An 18,990-nucleotide genomic window follows, 5' to 3' on the forward strand; every position below is an offset into this window, starting at 1 on the left:
ATTTTTATTATACCACGTTCCAAATGTGTAAATGTTCTACTTGGGTTGATGGACAAAACGAAGAGTGAATAGTCGCACAGAATAACTCATATTTCAAGATGCTGTGCTGCAGACAAAGCCCTGGTAACAGCTTGCTTTGTGTTCAAGATAAACATGCTAGAGAATAGGGTTGACATGTTCCAGTTAGTGGATTCTCAAAAGAGCTGGTCACAGGGGTTGAATCCACTGGACGTGCGTGCTCCGGGAGCCTGAGTGGAGGAGATCCTGGTTTTCCCTTTGCTCAGCCTCTGGATGCCCTGCATCCTCAGCTGTGAGTCTGGGGACAATTAGCCGGGAATCACAAGGTGGTCTTCTCCAGTCACCTTGCTGGGCCTCAGAGCACAGAGCTGTCAGAATAAGAAAATCAAAGTTAATTTAAACAAATGATTGAGAGATGTGGGAAACCCATGCATATTGAACTATTCATAAATTCCCAGATAGCAGGCAAATGGCTGAGAATGTTTCATAGCTGAGGTGTACTTCTGCACGACCCATGTGCCTTCTTTGGTACTGTCTCACAGATGAATCCTCTTGCCACATTGCCATAACTTCTTCCCCTGTTAGTCCTCTGCTCAGAAAGCATGGGTCTCCATCCTAACACCGCAAGTAGTTTCTTATGTGGTGTTCAGTGCCTGCCCCAATTTGGCCTTTGCCTGGCATCCTACAGCACCCCCCGCATCCTGCCTCTGCAGACCTCCAGATGGGCAGATACCCATCTCCACAGGCCTCACGTTTTCTACTTCATAAATTGTCCAAGTCTGATAGTAATAATCATCATAACGCCTATCCCCACAATCTTCGAGTCAATTTAAGGGCCAAGAAGATATGGCACCGTCTAATGCAGATACCCACTCTTTCCCCTCAACCCTACTGCACATATACCCCACTTTAAAAATCATGGACCTGCTATGCCCCAAACATTTTGGAATTTAATCATGGTCTGTTTTATGTGGTTCACCAGTCCACAGCGGTCCTTAAACAAGTGTGATAGGTCCATTCTTGTTCCCATATTCCTCAGGGTGAACCCAGTGCCAACAGTGGCTCGAAGCCCCCAGATCTAGGCTGGCACCACCTTCCATTTGCTCTCATCTCTCCTTGCCTTTGCTCCAGTTACCTTGGCCTCCTGTCTCCTCCTAGGACCCTCTACCACCCCTTTATGTCATTTTGTCTCTATTTGAATGTCCTCTGATCATGGTGCCCTGGCCAAACCCTCCCCTGCAACACCTTCCCTCATCTTCCTTCTTTTCTGCTCTATCTTTTTTATGGTTCTTTTTTTTTTTTTAACCCAGTACCATTTATTTGAAACAAAGGGAGAAGGTGTGCTGATTAGAGGTAACAGACTTCCTGCACAGGCCTCTATTATGGTTCTGATCACAGGGGAGGATCCCGGTTTTGAGGGGCTTCAGCTTGTGCAATTTAGCAAATCCTCTTTAAGGAGCAGAATACCAAATTATAACTAAAAATTGCTAAGTCCTCTTCCACATAAAGCTGTCTCTCTGTTTTTCACTATTCAAATGACTTATTGGCTTCTTTGTTGTTTTTTTCACTTATTTTCTCACTACTTCACAGGTACAGGGAGGAGCTTGGTGCATCTCACTCACCTCTGAACACAGTACCTGAGCAGACTAGGCCCTCCATAAACATTGGTCAAATAAGGGACTATCCGATTCATACAAAAATGATAATATTTGTAGGCTTAATATATATTCGTTCTGAGATGTGTTAATGATTTTCAAGTAGTTACCTGTCTACTTTACAGGGCTTGTGTTTCCAAAATGTATGTGTGCTCATCTAAAATTTTTATGAGATGTATATGAATTTAGCTTTGCCACCTACAAATATGTTAGATTCTATATTTTCCCAATGAAGAGATACAAGATCAGCTTAGTAATTATTCGTCTGAAAGTAGGCATTAGTATTTAAGGGAGATGACTGATTTATTATTTTAAAATTTAAGACCAGAATTTGAAGAGCATTTGTTTTTACTAGATCTTTTATCTTGATTTAAATTTTCTATATTAAACTATTCAGTCTCAGGCCGGCCTCATTTATGGATGGATGGGAGGGGATAAAAGAGAAAGATAGAAAAAGAACCCTTGTTAGATGAAGATGTATCCTAACTTCAGCATGTCAGTATGACCCCCATGAGGATGTATTAAACTTATATTCAAACTTCTAAAATCAGTATAATCAGGATATTAAAAGCTGAAGCAATATCTTATATCTGTATACAATTATTTTTAGAATGAAGTTATTTCCATTCTTGTTTGTGTGCAGGACTCTTACTAATCCTTAAATCATATAGATATTTACTTCCATTATTTTTGTCTTTAGTTGGCATATTTAGTTTTTAAATTCTTGGAATGTACATGATGTATAGTCAGCTTCCTTAAGCTGTAATTCAATCCTTCAACATTAGTTTGTAATTCTTCTTTTTATCACATTAACTTCTAAATACGCTAGGTTCTGTTTCTTGCTACCATTTTCTTCTTTTGAGCCATATGACTCCTGCATCACTGTCACAATGCTTTAATTACTGAGGATTTATGTAATACTTATATATGAAATGCAGTAATTCCCTCCTTGTACTTTTCTTCATCAAAAAAGTATTCTTCATCAACAAAGTATTCTTTGTTTTTATTGCTTGCTTAAGATTCCAGATGAAAGAATCTTTTTATCTTGTTTGAAATAAATCTCTTTTGAATTTTGATTAAAATTATGTTGAAACTGTGTACATTTTGGAGAACCCCTAACCTTTTCAATATCCACTTTGTTTCATTCATAAAGAAGGAGGTGTTTCATTGTATTTATGACTGGTTTTGTTTATATTGCTCAGTAAAAACTCTAATTTTATTTAAGGAAATTCTGCATGTCTTGAGTACAGAGTTCACTATGAGACTCAACCTCACTAGTAACAAGGGAAATGAAAATTAAGACTAAAAAGAGATACCATCTCTTATTCAATATAAAAGAAGTCAACAATTTCAAGTATGGTCAAAGAGACTCTTACTCTCTCCCAATGGGGAATAAATTAGTGCAAGCTTGTGGGCCACATCATGTAGTTGAATATAAACAGAATCTAGATAGACTCCACCAATCCCAAGCATCTATCCTAGAGAAAGTCTTTCACGGTGCACACAGATGTACATGGCACCATTGCTTGTGTAAGCAGATTATTGGAAACAACCAAATCTCTACCAACATGAGACTGGTCGAATACACTGTGATTGGTCCTACAAAGGAATACTTCCCAGTAACGAAAGCCAAAGCCTAGATGCCGTGCCTGTTGACTTGGACAAATATCACCAATGGAATGCTGTGTGATAAAAGCAAGTGAGAAAAAATAGGTGCCGCATGATACCACCGACATACATCTAAAAATGTAAACCATGCTATGGACGGTTGGGAAGAAATACCTACAGCGTGAGACAGTGTTGTAGGGGTTCATTGCACAGACCTGGGCATGGGCTTGAGTCTTCACTCTGCTCCTGCTCCTGTGTGACATTGTCAGTCATATCATCTCCGTGTCTCAGTTTCATCATCTGTAAAGTAAGGACATAACCCTTTTGTCACACACTGCTTACATTTGTTTTTAATGTGTGTTGTAGCACTCTTTTTCATGATAACCTCTGGCTTTGTTATCAGAAGTAGTTCTTTCTATCCCAAGTAATATAGAAATGTTCATTGATTCATTTTCCTAGAACTTTTTGGTTTTGGTTCACATTTTAATTTCTAATCCATATGAAGTTTATTTTGTGTAAATGTGAAGACATCAAGTGTTATCCAACCCCCCTCCAAATGGTGCGCCTGTTTTCACCAATTCTAGGTAATGAATCCCCACAGCTTCCCCACTATATCCTGAAGTCTGGATCTTTTCTGGAGTTTTTCTTCTCTTCCATCGTTGTGTGCTGATTCTTCAGCCATTGGTATATTGTTCTATTTGTTGGTGCTTTAGCGTATATTCACTCTTCCATGCTTCTCTGTTTCTTCTGTGATTTTCCCCCCAGGTTTATTGTCCTATATGAAATTTAGAGTCATTATGTTCAAAAACAACTTCAACATATATTGTGTTTTAAATTGGAACAGCTTCTATTGTTAAATTAATGAGAGGAAACAGAGATGTTTATAATACTGCATTTTCTCATACAGGAATATGATATACTTCCACATTCATTCACATCTGGGTTTTTTTGTACCTCAGTAAGTTTATATAAATTCCTTCATAGAAAAACTACTCAATTCTTATTATGTTTATTTTCTTAGTATTTTATATACCATACTAGAGGCCTGGTGCACAAAAATGTGTGCACTGCGGGGGTGGGGGGGGTCCCTCAGCACAGCCTGTGCCCTCTCGCAGTCTGGGACCCCTCGGGGGATGTCCACTTGCTGGCTTAGGCCCACTCCCCAGGGGATCGAGCCTACGCTGGCAGTCAGACATCCCTCTGGCAGCCCTAGAGCCCTCGGGGGATGTCCACTTGACAGCAGGGAGGCCTAAGCTGCAGTCGGACATCCTTAGCGCTGCTGAGGAGGCGGGAGAGGCTCCCGCCATCACCACTGTGCTGGCAGCCATCAGCCTGGCTTGTGGCTGAGCAGAGCTCCCCCTGTGGGAATGCACTGACCACCAGAGGGCAGCTCCTGCCCCATGGTTGCCAGTGTATGTCATAGTGACCAGTCATTCCCAGTCGTTCTACTGTTAGGGTCAGTTTGCATAGTACTCTTTTATTATATAGGATATATATATTTTAAAAAAAGAAAGCAAACTTTTGAGTTCAGTTTGGAGCACAGTAAGGGAGACTTGTATTGGAGGCACGCTTTCTATTTCTCAGTACTTCATGATTTTGTATTCTCTATGTACAAAGACTGCTCAAATGTACACCGGGTAATGGAAACTGCTAGACTTATTCGGAACACGTTGAGTGTGTCTGAAGGATGCCTTTAGAAAAGGAATGTGTGGAATCACTTGAAGTTCTTGTTAAAAAGAAGAGAAAAGAGGGGTCCCTTCCTGAGTGCTCTTAAAGGTAATGGACCCCGTCTTTGGCGTGCAGCAGTTCTGAGCACCCAGTAGTGGTTGTGGAATGTCAGCCCCCAGCCCCCAGAGGGACACTCTGGGGCCCCTTTGACCTCCATGCTGGCATCATTGCTGGGCAGTACGATTTTCAATAGACAGCCTGACTGCCACTGTGCATCCGCTTAGACCTGTCCTGAGGCAGGGGACTGTCTAGGGAGCTTCCCTGCCTGTGATCCCAGTTAGCAAGAGGGGAATGAATAGGACCAGGCACTGTGGTGTATGGAATCTGCGTGCCGTGTTTCCGGTGCTTTGTTCCTTTTAAAGTGTCTTGCAAAATGCATTGCTGGGTGCATTTTACATTCTGACCAACTTGAAGGGCTTTTCCCAACTCTTTATCTCTTTAAGTGATGGGATCGTGAGGGTGAGGAGAACGTGAAAGTTTTAAATGCCGTAAAATAGGCCATTTCAGAGACTTTCATGGGAAATAGTTTTCTTTAGCCAGAGTTATGGGCAGAAACTATTATTCATACACGACTAGTACATTATCAGCTACTTCACTTAAATTGAGGGTAATAAAAAAAAGAAAAAATGTTCAGATTCTCCCTTTCAGCTGTTCATTTTGTTCTAAGTCAATGGGGTTCCCTCTGATGGTCTTCAGTGACAGCGGAAGGCTTGTTCAGGGGGCGGGAGCTGGGTTTGGAAGTCTGTACAGGGTGACAAAGGTTCTAGGAATGCTGGGACTGCAGACTGGAAAAATAAGGGAAATTAAGTAACAACGCTAATGTATGTGCAGACATTTTTATCTTTCTATATGAGTTTCAAAAACCAAATAGCTTTCTGCTAGACACAGATAGAGATGAAACCACAGCACCTACACATCCTTCATCGTTGCACATGAGTATTGTCTAGGAAGAACTACATGAGTCTAGAGAACCTTCTGAGTCATTTAACTTGTTACTGGTTATATCTTTTGCTACTAGTTGCATTTTCTGTGTTTATTAGAAGTTAATTTGATACTAAAAACATGGCCCTTCTCTCTTCTTGCCTAATGATTCACTCTATATTTCAAAAAAATTTTCTTTTCTTCAAGAACTAGTATTGTAAATATATACCTTATATAATATTATTAGTTACATACCAACTTGAATTAATAATATATTAAATAATATATATTTTACATACTAAATAAGATTTATAAAGTTATAACTTTGAAATAGCTGCCGTCTACTGATTCTATTATACATTAGCATATTATTAAGTTAATTCACATATTGACCAGATAATAAGTCAATTCAGAATATCCTTTTACTAGATGAGATAGTGCAGTGATAGTGAACCTTTTGAGCTCGGCATGTCAGCATTTTGAAAAACCCTAACTTAACTCTGGTGTCATGTCACATATAGAAATTTTTTGATATTTGCAACCATAGTAAAACAAAGACTTATATTTTTGATATTTATTTTATATATTTAAATGCCATTTAACAAAGAAAAATCAACCAAAAAAATGAGTTCACTTGTCACCTCCGACACGCATGTCATAGGTTTGCCATCACTGATATAGTGGGTAGTTTCTTAACAAATACTACTCATTGAGTTCTTTGGTAAACATTTCACATGTGAAATTTCATTTAATCCTGAAAACAACCCTAGGAGACAGGTTTACATTTTGTTCATGTTGTACAGAATTATGAAGTTACTTACCTCAGGGGACACAGGTTTTAAGAGAAAGAGGAATGATTTAAACCCAGTTGCTCTAGCTTCATAGCCAGCATCCCCAAACACTACACTATAGCCCCTCTCTAAAACATAATTTTGAAAGAAACATAATCCATCTTGGTTTACCTATTGAGTGGAGAAAATAGATTATTTTCCACAACCATAGAGAGAGAGATTTTCTCTCAAAATTCTCAAAAATAATTTCTACCATAAAACTAAAAAAGGTTTTGGCCTTTATGTATTGTATTTCTCTTTTATTCAGAGGCAACTATGCATACATATATCAATTCAAATTATATGGGAACATTGATTATTTAACTGGATTTACTATAAGGGCAAGGGATGGAAGTAAAATATGTATTTTACAAACTGATAACTTTGAAATTTCTGCATTAATGTTGAGAAGTGAGATTCAGTGACCTCTGGTTAAGCCCCTAGTGGTGGATACAGAAACTTTGTATCTTCCAATAGCCTTTAAACAGAGAAAATTACTTAATTTTTAAACATTAATAAGGCATATAAATATATATAATTTTTAAACCAACAGCAATGAAGAATAACAGTTAACTGGAAACTTATTAAAATCACTGAGTCCAATATACTTCTTTTCAGTTAGATTTCTATAAGCCATTTCTCAGGCATTGTGACTTGGTTTTTCATAAATATCTAAAGCAAGACAAGTGCTCTATATTATTAATGCTGCAAACTACTACTTAAATTTACTCTGAGTCTCAGGTCCAGGCTAGTTTCTTTCAGCACTAAACCAGAAGCCCGAAGTTATATCCCTTTTGCTTAAGAACAAATGGATCCTGGAGAGGTATGGAAATGTCTACCCAGGACCTTAATTCTTCGAAGTCCTTATCTCACCTACCGATAGGTTAACAGAAGGCCACTCAGCCTCTTCTCTCTTCTCCCCTCAGCTCTACTCCCTCCCCCTTTCAGATGCAGAGTATGTGAGCTACTTCTCATTGCTTGTTTATTGCTATGAACACCTACAGCCCAGGCCTTCAGGGTCTCACTATCCCTAAAGACAGGTACCCCGCAAGGGGAATTCTATTTCTTGTCAAAGTAAATTTTAACCCACTATAACTCATTATCATCATTATAATTTTGTGATGACTGTCATGAACTTACAAGCATGGTTGTAACTGGACACGTTATAAATTATTCACTGAGGCTGATATCAATTTAATGAGAATATCTAATTCATTGGTAAATATATTTTATCCTCCATACATGCAGATAATGTTAAGAGTAACAAATTTCATAAGTGGTAAGGCCTCATTTTTTGCAATGGGTGATATTGTATTGCATTTTTCTTGTATTTAATTCAGTTGTCTACCTATTTGTTTTCTGATTTAAACATTATATATATATATATATATATATATATATATATATATATATATATATATATATATATATATTCTGGCTTCTAATGAAGGGATGAGGGAAAAATCTTGAATGATTTTTAGATACATTTAGTTCTAAAGTTTAAATTGTAAAAATACTTTAAAGCAGTGGTTTGCATGGCAAAGGTGTGGAGGCCGATTTCATTCTCGCTCAACACAAACCGGGTGAGCTTCAGTGATTCTGTGCACACACATCCCAGCCTTCCCCCCAAGAGACTGCATCAGGTTTAAGATCGCCCTCTCTGTAAACACTGGGGAGGACAGGCAGGAGAGCAGAGTTTTGCTTTGTTTGATTTGTTAATCCATTTTTAAATTTTTTCCTGGGTATGGGATCCATCAAACCCCGTCTTTTTCTCTCTGTCTAGATAGATCCCTGAAGGTCATAGCTAAGTAGAAAAATGAAAGCTATTGATATAGGAACAATTTACTAAAGTGGACCATTTATCAGAGAATCATACAGTAAATGAATTTAAAACTGTCTACTCAGGTTATGTATGAAGAACTCTTTCTTATCATTCCCTGAGCCTATCAAGTTCAAGGAAGTAGCAGATATAAAATTTGTTCATTTCAAATCCAATTCAAGCTACACCTCCCTATGTGGACCTCAACATTGTTTTTATTCAATCATTTCTATTAATGTAAATAAACCTGAGTCACACAGTCTTAAAAAAGAAGAAAACGCAATGAGCTATCACTTCAACCTACCAGAATGGCCAAAACCCCGAACACTGACAAAACCAAATGCTGGAGAGGAAGTGGAGTAACAATGACTCTCATGCATTGCTGCTTGGAATGCAAAATGATACAGCCACTTTGGAAAAACAGTTGGACAGTTTCTTACAAAACTATACATGCCCTTACTGCACAATCCAGCAATCATGCTCCTTGGTCTTTACTCAGAGAAGTTGAAAACTTTGGTCTACACAAATACATGCAAAGGGATGTTTATAGCAGCTTTATTCATAATTGCCCAAACTTGGAAGCAACCAAGATGTTTTTTAATCAGTGAATGGATAAATAAACTGTGCTAGCCCTAGCCAGTTTTCTCAGTGGGTAGAGCATGGGCCTGTGGACCAAAGGATCCCAGTTTTGATTCTGGTCAAGGGCACGTACCTCTGTTGCAGGCTCCTCTCCAGCCTGGGCCCTTCCCACGGTGTATGTGGGAGGCAACAGTTGATGTGTTTCTCTCACATTAATGTTTCTTAACTCTGTCTTTCCTTCTCTTTTCTACTCTCTCTAAAAATCAATGGAAAAGTATCGTTGAGTGAGGATTAAATGAAAGATCAATAAACTGTGCTATACACAGATAGTGAATATAATTCACTACTATATAACTCAGTACTAAAAAGAAATGAGCTATCTATCAAAACATTAAATGCATACCACTAGGTGAAAGAAGCCAATCTGTAAAGGCTACATACTTTATGATACTTTATGAGTTCAACCATATGACATTCTGGAAAAGGCAAAACCATAGAGGCAATAAAAAGATCAGTGTTTTCCAAAGGTTAGGGAGAAGGGTGGGAGGGGTGAACAGGCAGAGCACAGAGCATTTAGGATTGTGAAATTATTCTGTATGATACTATAATGATGAATACATGAGATTAAACACTTGTCAAGACCCCTAGAATGTGCAACACCAAGAGTGAACCCTAATTTAGATTATGGACTCGGGTGATAATGATGTGTCAGTGCAGGCTCTTCAGTTAGAACAAATGTACCCCTCTGGTGGGGGACCTTGATAATGGGGAGCCTGTGCATGCATGAGTACATGTTTAAGAACTGTACTTTTTGCTCAATTTCACTGTGAACGTAAAACTGATCTCAAAAACTAGGTCTATTTAAAGAGAGTAAAAAGGAGAGTCAGATAGAAGGACACTAACAGGTGAAAAAACAACTGCACCGTTTTTCCATTCATTGATAAGTATTTATTAATTTACTATCACGTGCATTTTATTTTGTTATGTTTTCCATATATTAGATATATAGCATTTGATTGATTTGTTTTACTAATATTAAACCTAGAATTAGTTTAAGATTTGATTTGAAGAATTGTGCATGATGATACTTAGGGGCGTAAGGGAAGAGGGCAAACTGGCTAAAACAAGAGCCCGCCTGCTGTATGGGGAGTGATCAATGGGAAGGATAAATGGGGTGGAGATTGCTTGCCATTTAGTGGGAGAGGGAATAAAGATGCCATTTCAAAGAATAGAATTTTCCCTGGTAGTTTTTCAAAGAGAAGCTGTACCTCATTAATGTTTAAAATAGGTTTAGCGTCTTATAAAGGTTTAAGGTTGGATATACGAGGAAATTAGAAGAATAGGTGTGAGGAAAAGTCAAAGGGAGGGAGGATCCAGGAGAAAAGCAGAGGGGAAAGGCGGGGTGCAGCGTCGGACCCCTCCACAGCCACCCAGAGTCCCTGTAAGTACAAAAACCCTGTAAGAGAATTAGAAGTCTGCCTCCTGGCTTCCCTCTGGTCCTGCTGGGAGAGGGGAGGTGGCGGGAGAAGGAGGAAGAAGCTAGGACCCAACCATCACATTTCACATCCAGTGAATGTTTAAATATCAGCTCTGACTACTGTTTGGCCTCAGAAAAACTAAAGGAGGATTACCACATTCTTAGATAAATTTAACCCCAGGAAAACAAAAGTTTTTAATATTGATGATCTGGTGACCACTCCCTCCCCCCCATAAAAACAGCAGAAAGAAAAGTTTATTGTCTTATTTGTGTTTCTCTAAGTAGATTAAAATAGAATTTAAGATTTTGCTATAAATTTGGATATATGGCATTAATTAGGGTCACACTGAATACATTGTGTTCTCATTATGCCGTTAAGAATTGATATTGCATTTGTTTTGAATTCATTTTCCCTTTAGTGCTTTGCAATAATATTTTAATAGCTTGATTCATTATGTTGTATTAATAAGAATATATTATCATAAGTTAAGAATATTAACTATAATAAATAATATAGCTAATCTATAGATAAAATAGATTTATTATACCATCTGCTTTCAATATATAACCAATTGGTTAACTGTGAGAATGGCTTTATTACCTCTTTTTCATGGTTTCATCATTATTAAGGTAGCTAAACCCAGGGAATGTTTAAGTAAAGCACACACATGCAAGTACACTCATAGAGAAAATGACATTCATAGTTTAACTTTTTCATAAAACTGGAATATCCCTCCTGACATACTATAATAAAGTTGATGTTATTTCCCAGCTGTATGTCAAAGACACATGTATACAGTGATAAAAACTTTCATCTCCCTTGGATGGGTGCCAAACAGGTCCTTGGTAAAACTGTAAATTGGGAAAAAGTTTTTTCTGATCCTTTCTCTCTGTTTAAAATAAACCCAATAACCCCTTTAGTCACCTTCCCTGGATGCTGTCACCACCATAGACTATGCAGGCACCTCAGGGAAATTAATTCCCTTGACAACCAGGTCCTCCCTCTTCCTTTCCGTGTTCTGTTCTTACAGGAAGTAAACACATTCATGCTTTCCATAGATATGGAGTCTGTGAGTTCTAAGTATTACAACTTTTTGTGTTTTTATTTTATTGATGAATGAAAAGAATTCCTACAGGCACATTCTGAATCATCAGATGGCCCATCTTATATCATTTCATTTGTAAGTTGGTGTGGGAAGGTCTGCTATAGCTCCCAGAGATATTCTGACCTGGCCACAGAGGGTCTGGTCTTTTCTTTCCTTTGAAGAGGGATATTACTGGGTTTTGAAAAGTTGAGTGTTAGCTAATCTGAGAAACACTACTGTAACAAGTAATATACTCTCCCTCCTAATTCATTATTTATTGAAAATCTACTCTGTGCCCGGCCTTTTACTTAGAATAGGTATAGAGTTTATGAAACAGAAACTTGCTCTCCAAGAACATACTTCTAGCAGAAGACAGACAATAACAATAACCATAACAATGAAGTTAGAACATGACAAGTGCTATAAAGAATTCTATAATAGGTTAAATTAAAACAAGAATGCTGGATTGGGGTTGGGGGCATGGTTCAGTGTTAAATACTGTGGTCGGAGTAGCTTCATAGAGACAGTGGGATTTGAGCATCTTTGAAAGATTTGGGTCATTGAGCCACATGCCCCAGCACATATGCAGGATGAATGGGTTTTCTATAATAAGAAAACTAAGTAGGGAAGGTGCCATATTATACGCTATCATGCCAAATTATAATTCTTCAGTTTCTGAGGGATATTGAAGTTAAAGAAAGAAAACAATATTAGTGAATGGATTGTATTATTTTTTTTCTATAAATGCAGAAATATATAAGCACAGCTTTGTACAAAATAGTCTGTATGTTAACTAGCCAGTTTTTTTGCTTTAAATTTTTAAATTGATCTAAAAAATTAAAGGATAACACCATGTAGAAACATATTGCAATGTATGTTTTTATCAAAACATCAAAATTTTCTTTGGGTAAAAAGAACACCAAAATTGATTTTGTTGTTGCTATTAATCAAATAACTAAGTTAAGCATAACATACCTAGGTCTTAGTGTTCTGACTAGCTCTCATGGCGAGTGACTTTATTTTCCAGGTCTTCTCAGATGAAAATCCTTGTATGAAATCTTCTGGTTTCTCATTTAGCTTCTGGATCCTTTGAAATATTGGGAGCATTTCCCTATTAAACGTAATTTTAACATTTTGTACATCAGTTCTGCAGCCCTTTAAGACAGTGGTTAAATGTGGTCAGTCTTAGGAGTGAAAAGCATTCTCTTGGTCCTCTATCTGCTTCATGCCATGCGTTGTGGGCATATTTTTACAGAGAGATGGGTCTGAAATCCATTAGAAAGTTAAAATCTCCTTTCCAAAATTCCATAGCTTGAAAGGAAATGCATTTGAATGTTTATCAGTAGGATGTTAAAGCAAGTAAATGCAATAAAATCTAATGAGAGCACACATTTGTTTTCTTTTTTGTTTCTGTGCCTTAATTCAGTTCAGTGCAATTAATTGTAGCAGCTACTTCACATGAAAAAACCGTTTTGATTTAAGAGCCGAAAGCATCCTCTCTGAGGCACAAAGTGTGTCCTTTGCTCTTTCAGATACGGAGACAAGGAGGCATCCAGCTCCTGGTGGACCTGTTGGACCATCGGATGACAGAAGTCCACCGTAGTGCCTGCGGAGCCTTGAGAAACTTGGTGTATGGGAAGGCCAACGATGACAACAAGATTGCTCTGAAAAACTGTGGTGGCATCCCAGCGCTGGTGAGGCTACTCCGAAAGACCACCGACCTGGAGATCCGGGAGCTGGTCACAGGTTAGAATCCTTATTAACAGCATGACTGTCTCTCAAGATCAATTTCCATTCTCCAGCGTAATAGCAAATATGGAGTCCTGACCTCTCCAGGGACTAACAGCCAAAGGCAGTTCAAGTAGGTGTTTGCAAATGACGAGTCAAGTGACTAAGAGCATATTCAATGTAACACTCGGAGATTGATCAATTCAATAATTATAATCCCATAAACATAACCCTCACTAAAATTCTGTGACCATATTTCAGCCTTTTCATTTGACTTAGTACCCACAGGTCATCATTAGAATGGCATTAGTAATGATTAAAGGGACCATTGCATTCCTCACTCAAGCTCCAAGGGCCCTTCCTTTACATCTATAACTTGTTTCCTAAGCCCATTTCTTCTATGAATTACTTCTTCTACCTCTGAATTTGTAAGCAAATGTTCTCTTATAGTTTGAAAAAAAATAATGATGATTAAAGAGCCTGGTATCTGAGTTATTGCTAAGAAAGTATATATTCTGGTTTATACTGTGGTTAACAACCGAGAACTTATCGTATTTAACAGTTCATTTCAGTTATAAAATATTTATGCCTACAAAGTCCCAAGGTTATATGGTATTAAATATTAAGGAACTTTTCAATTGTGAACATGAGAGAAAGCCTTTCCATAAACATAGAACTTTTGAGTTTTGTAAAATAGAGAAAATTGTCAAAGCCACCTCTTAGAGCCGTCAGGATTAATGAGTTAGAACATGTAAAGCATTTTGCACATACCTTTCTTGGGGTACATACGGGCACAGTAAGCATCAGCCATTCGCTAGCATCCCTCACTGTGAAAGCGTGCAGCTTTACTTGTTCGAGTGCTAACAACATTGGTGTCCGCAACATGGGATTTCAGTTTGCTCTTCTTGATTATACACATGGCCGTTCTGGGTGATATTTGGGTTCATCAAACTTTCCCATTCAAGCAAGTATTTTGCCAGTGGTTTGCAAGGTTGGCTCTCAAAAGTGGATGTTTTAATTATCTAGGATTCCACTGACCTCTGACTTGGCTCTAAAATGTTCTTGTAGCGATGCTGATGAAGTCTGTGTGAATTTATCTACTTAAGGAAGTACAGTACTCAAGCCGGAGTTATAAATATTTGTTCAATCTTGGTTCAAGACTCGCAGCATCAGCATCTTTTCTTAAAATGTACCTACACCCTAAAGATTATTGTCATGTCTCTTTGCCATGATGGATCCTATTGAAAAACAACAGCACTTTGGTCAAGCTCTACCACTCTAGAAAGGGAAATCAGAAATGAGCATCTATAAGAACAGTCCAGTGTGAGACAAATCGCTTTAAGTAACAAAGTAATGACAAAGCCTTCAAAATATCTGCCCTGGCAGAAATCTGAGGGCTCCTGGAAACCGCAGGGCTCTGCTGACTTCTGCTTAGACACAGCGTCAGTGATGCACATCTAGCCAAAGCTGACTCCACTGCCTGATGCAAAAAGTAAGATGAGGCAGATGAATGCACCTCAGAGGGCCTTAGAGAGTCATGTTCATCTTCTGCACCAGCCTGTGGTCATCTGCCAAAGTGAGCTATTAGGAGAGCTTGGAATCAGTGGACTCCCACAGAGCTGGGGGAATCCCGTGTTTTAGTACAGACAAGCCAATGTAACCTCAAGGTCATCCTTACTTGTCTTTTCTCAAATGCTTTTGCATTTCTACAGGGTCAGGTATGTGCTACGCTTTAGACTTTTGCATGTGCGGGGTTGGCCTTAGCTGACCACACCCACACAGGCATGCTGATAACTAACACTGGTGCCCACTGTGATGGGTGTGCCCACTGAATTGTCGGGCCGTATGTTCCTGGCAGCTAGATATTAAAAGGGAAGTAAGTCCCTGACTTCCAAACATGTTCACATTTTGGAAACTTAACTAAATGAGCAGCAAGGGGGTCGATGGCTCTGGAGGGAGGAGCAGAGCATAATAATGAAGAGGCTTTCTTCATTTCTTCATTTCTGTTGTCACAAGCCCCCCGCCCCTTCCCCAAATCCTTTTGGGAATTAGGCTGTATATGTATGCAAAAAATTTAAAAAGCAATGGTTTAAAAGTAACAGATATCACTTCCTTCGTAATTCTCCAGTGGAACTAATACAGAGTTCAGCAAGGAGTAAGTACTGAGGACATTACAGGAGCCCCATTAGGACACAATGTGTATTAGCAAGTGCATGAAAACAAATGTGCTGAAAACATTATAGGGGGATAATGAGCTTTAAATACCTTTCTGGATATTTACAAACTAGGGTATTTTGTAAACAAACATTCAAAAGAACAATTTTAGTGTTTTTTTTAAATTAAGCATGTTTATAAACCAGATTTTAGATTAGATCTAGGTTCTATATACAGAGGAATCTAGAGTACCAAATTATAAGCAATAAAAGAAAGGAATGATATTGCATAGCTTTAAATTATTTACTGAGTATTCTTCAGCAAACTGTTTGAACAATAATAAAATATTAAAATTGAAGTATTTACATACATTTACATTCAACTCAAACATGCATGCTTTAAAAAACAGCTGCCTGTTTGCACTGCCGTATCTGTTCACAGTAGAATAGATAGTGCCTGTTAGGCCTTGCAATAAATAACTTTCTTCCTATGCCATAATTGCTGTGAGATGATGATCAGAATTTTATTAGAATCCAGTTGAAGCCATTATATGCTAGCCATTACTTGAAATGCGCCAAAGCAAATAAACTTTGATTAGAAATGCTGCATGTCCTTTGGGCTTGACTAATATAATTTTTCTCTCTGTAAATATGGAAATAATCAACCTAAATTTTGAAATGCCCAACTAAAGATTTCAGAGTGCTTTACAAATCATAATAAAATGGGTTTTATTGAACCATAAAACTTAATAAATAAGTTTTATCTTAGTTGAAAGCAAGAGTCCTTATGATTTCTACTTCTTCAAGAATGGAGTGTATTCTTTGATCTTATGCTTCGCAGACCCAAATAGTCTCTCCTTTAATTAAGGAGCCAGAGCTCACTTTACCTACTTCCCTTAGTAGTTTTAGGTTAGTTGTTTAGTCTCCAAGGTTCTGCTATAAGTTGAACTGTGTTCCCCCAAAATTCATAGGTTGAAGTGCTAACCCATAGTCCCTCAAAATGTGACTTAGATGTAATGAGTTATGTTAGCATACTAGAAGAGAGTGAACCCTTAATCAGATAAGGCTGGTGTCCTTATGGAAAGGGGAAATTTTTAACACAGATACGTACAGCGATAATGCCATGTGAAGATGAAGGCAGAGATCAAGGTGATGCTTCTACACGGCAAGGAACACCAAAGATAGCCCAAAAACCATCAGAAGCTCAGAGAGATGCATAGAACAGATTCTCCTCACAGCCCTCAAAAGAAACCAGCCCTGGTGACATCTTGATTTTGGACTTGCAGCCTCCAGAACTGTGAGACAGTCAAGTTCCTGTTGTTTAAGTCATTCAGTCCGTGGTACTTAGTTATGGCAGCTCTAGGCAACAAATGCAGACCTAAATCCAGACTGTGCATTCTCCTTTTCCCAGTAGTGAGCAAACACATTTACTGGTCATGGAAATAAAGCAATGCAAATAAATGTAAAACCATGATGGTTTAATAGTATCACTGTGTTTAAAATAAATGGGTCCCTATTGGTCTGATTTCTTAATTCATCTTCTTAAAGCAACTACTTGTGAAGGAGTGGAAGCAGCAAAGGTGATAATTAGATACATTGCCTTCTTTTACTTTTTTCAATCAAAGTTATATACATATATGGTCCAAAAATAAAATAGTATGAAAATGCTTATAATGAAAATAGCAGTCCCCTGCCTCATCTGTCCTCCCAGATTCCTCACAGACATTTGGCCTTAGCTTTTGTTTTGTTTTCCTTTGTGGTTTGTTTTTTTTTCATGGTTATTTTATGTATTTAAATAATATGTTTATTTTACTCTAAATCAATTATCATGGGCTTTTCATATTGATTTTCTATTATGATAGAGGAGAATTTTTTTTCATTTTCATCATTCTTGTCTTCTATTTCTTCTTACCAAAATGGTGGGATCATTATCTTTGGTCCTTTTGCAAATTTAATCAGTAACTTTAAAGGTAAGTCTCCAGTTTTTTCATCTAACTCAGACTTTATCTCTTATCACTCATTTTGTAAGATAAGGGTGTTAGTTCTCCTATGTATTCACCCTTCATATTCACAACCTCTGTCATCATACTTGACCTTTATATTGTTATGGTTTATTGCATTTGCCATCTCTTCTGTTACCATTGTCAATCTTCCAGCATTTTCTGTAGCTTGATTCAAGGACTTGAAAGCCAGAGACCAGCCTTTGCATTATGGTAGAAGGGCAGATCCATATGGGACCCAACAGTCACATTTCCCCAGACCACCATGGATCCCGTGTGATGCTTGACAAAGAGTACATTTCTAACATCATATCTGAGTGGATCCTCCACCAATTATGATGCCTTTCAAATCAACTTTGTCCATGATTTCAATCATCATCAATTCCAAAGATTCTCACTACCAGAATCTTCTGTTTGGGGCAGATTTGGCTGATTGCTCTCTAGATTTGCTGCACAGCTCTCCTGGTTTGGAACTTCTGTCTCTTAGATTCCATATCCTCCTCTTTCTTGGCTTACTCTCTTATAAGTTTCTTTAAAAAGCTGCTTAGAAGATGAAATTGTGAAAATGTCTGTATTGCATCTTCATACATGACTGATATTGGATATAGGTGGATATTTATTTTCTAGTGAATATTTTATATAATTTAATTTTAATTTTGATACTATAAAAAGCCTGTGATGATATATCTAGGTTTATGCCTTTTAAAAAGGTCATTGGTATCAGATACTTCCAACTTAAAGAGTCATGGCCTTCAGTGTCAGAAAATTGTCTTGTTATTTTGTTAAAAATTTGTCCATTTTTTGTGTACTCTCTGGAATTATTGTTTGTTAGATTTTGAACCTCATGGATTTTTCCTCTATTAAATTTTCTTATATAATTTGGAGCCCTTTGCCTTTTTGTCATACATTCTGAGAGATTTTTCAAGTACCCAACATTTTCCTCAATTTATCTATGAGGGACTTTGGGAGGAATCTAGGGAGATATCATCATCATTATTTCTGTACTTCTAAAATGCTGTGCTATTTTTAATAACCTCTGTTCTTATTTTATAAATATAAACTATTCTTGAATTTCTCTAAGGATGTTATTTAGAACTGAGGTTTGGTTTTCTCTTTATCACTTTTCTCTGGTGTCATTTTTTTTCTATTTGGCTTTATAGGAGTCTTTCTCATTTTTGCAGGTTTCTTTTAAAGGTGTAGAGACCCTCAGTTCCCTCTTCATTTTTAAGATAAAAGAAATGCAGGGTTTGAGCTTTGTGCACATTGGTGAAACTTGTTCATTTTGAGCTCAACTCCAGATGAGCAGGTAGGCGAGCTTGTGTGCTGGGAAGTCCTTGAAGTATCCAAACGAGGAAGACTTTTCTCTAATGCTCAGATGTCCACATAGCT

At 37.7% G+C, this 18,990-nt stretch overlaps 1 protein-coding gene across 5 annotated transcripts in view; it reads left to right on the top strand.

Moving 5' to 3' along the window:
• CTNND2 (catenin delta 2) overlaps nt 1–18,990 on the top strand; it is a 782,618-nt gene that overhangs the window by 583,813 nt on the left and 179,815 nt on the right. For all 5 annotated transcript variants that reach the window (XM_059694779.1, XM_059694782.1, XM_059694778.1 and 2 more), the window contains one exon: nt 13,253–13,466. In XM_059694779.1, coding sequence (XP_059550762.1) covers nt 13,253–13,466 — 214 coding nt within the window. The remainder of the gene's footprint in view (nt 1–13,252; nt 13,467–18,990) is intronic.

Source organism: Myotis daubentonii, chromosome 4 (genome assembly GCF_963259705.1).
Source record: "Myotis daubentonii chromosome 4, mMyoDau2.1, whole genome shotgun sequence".
Lineage (NCBI taxonomy): Eukaryota > Metazoa > Chordata > Mammalia > Chiroptera > Vespertilionidae > Myotis > Myotis daubentonii.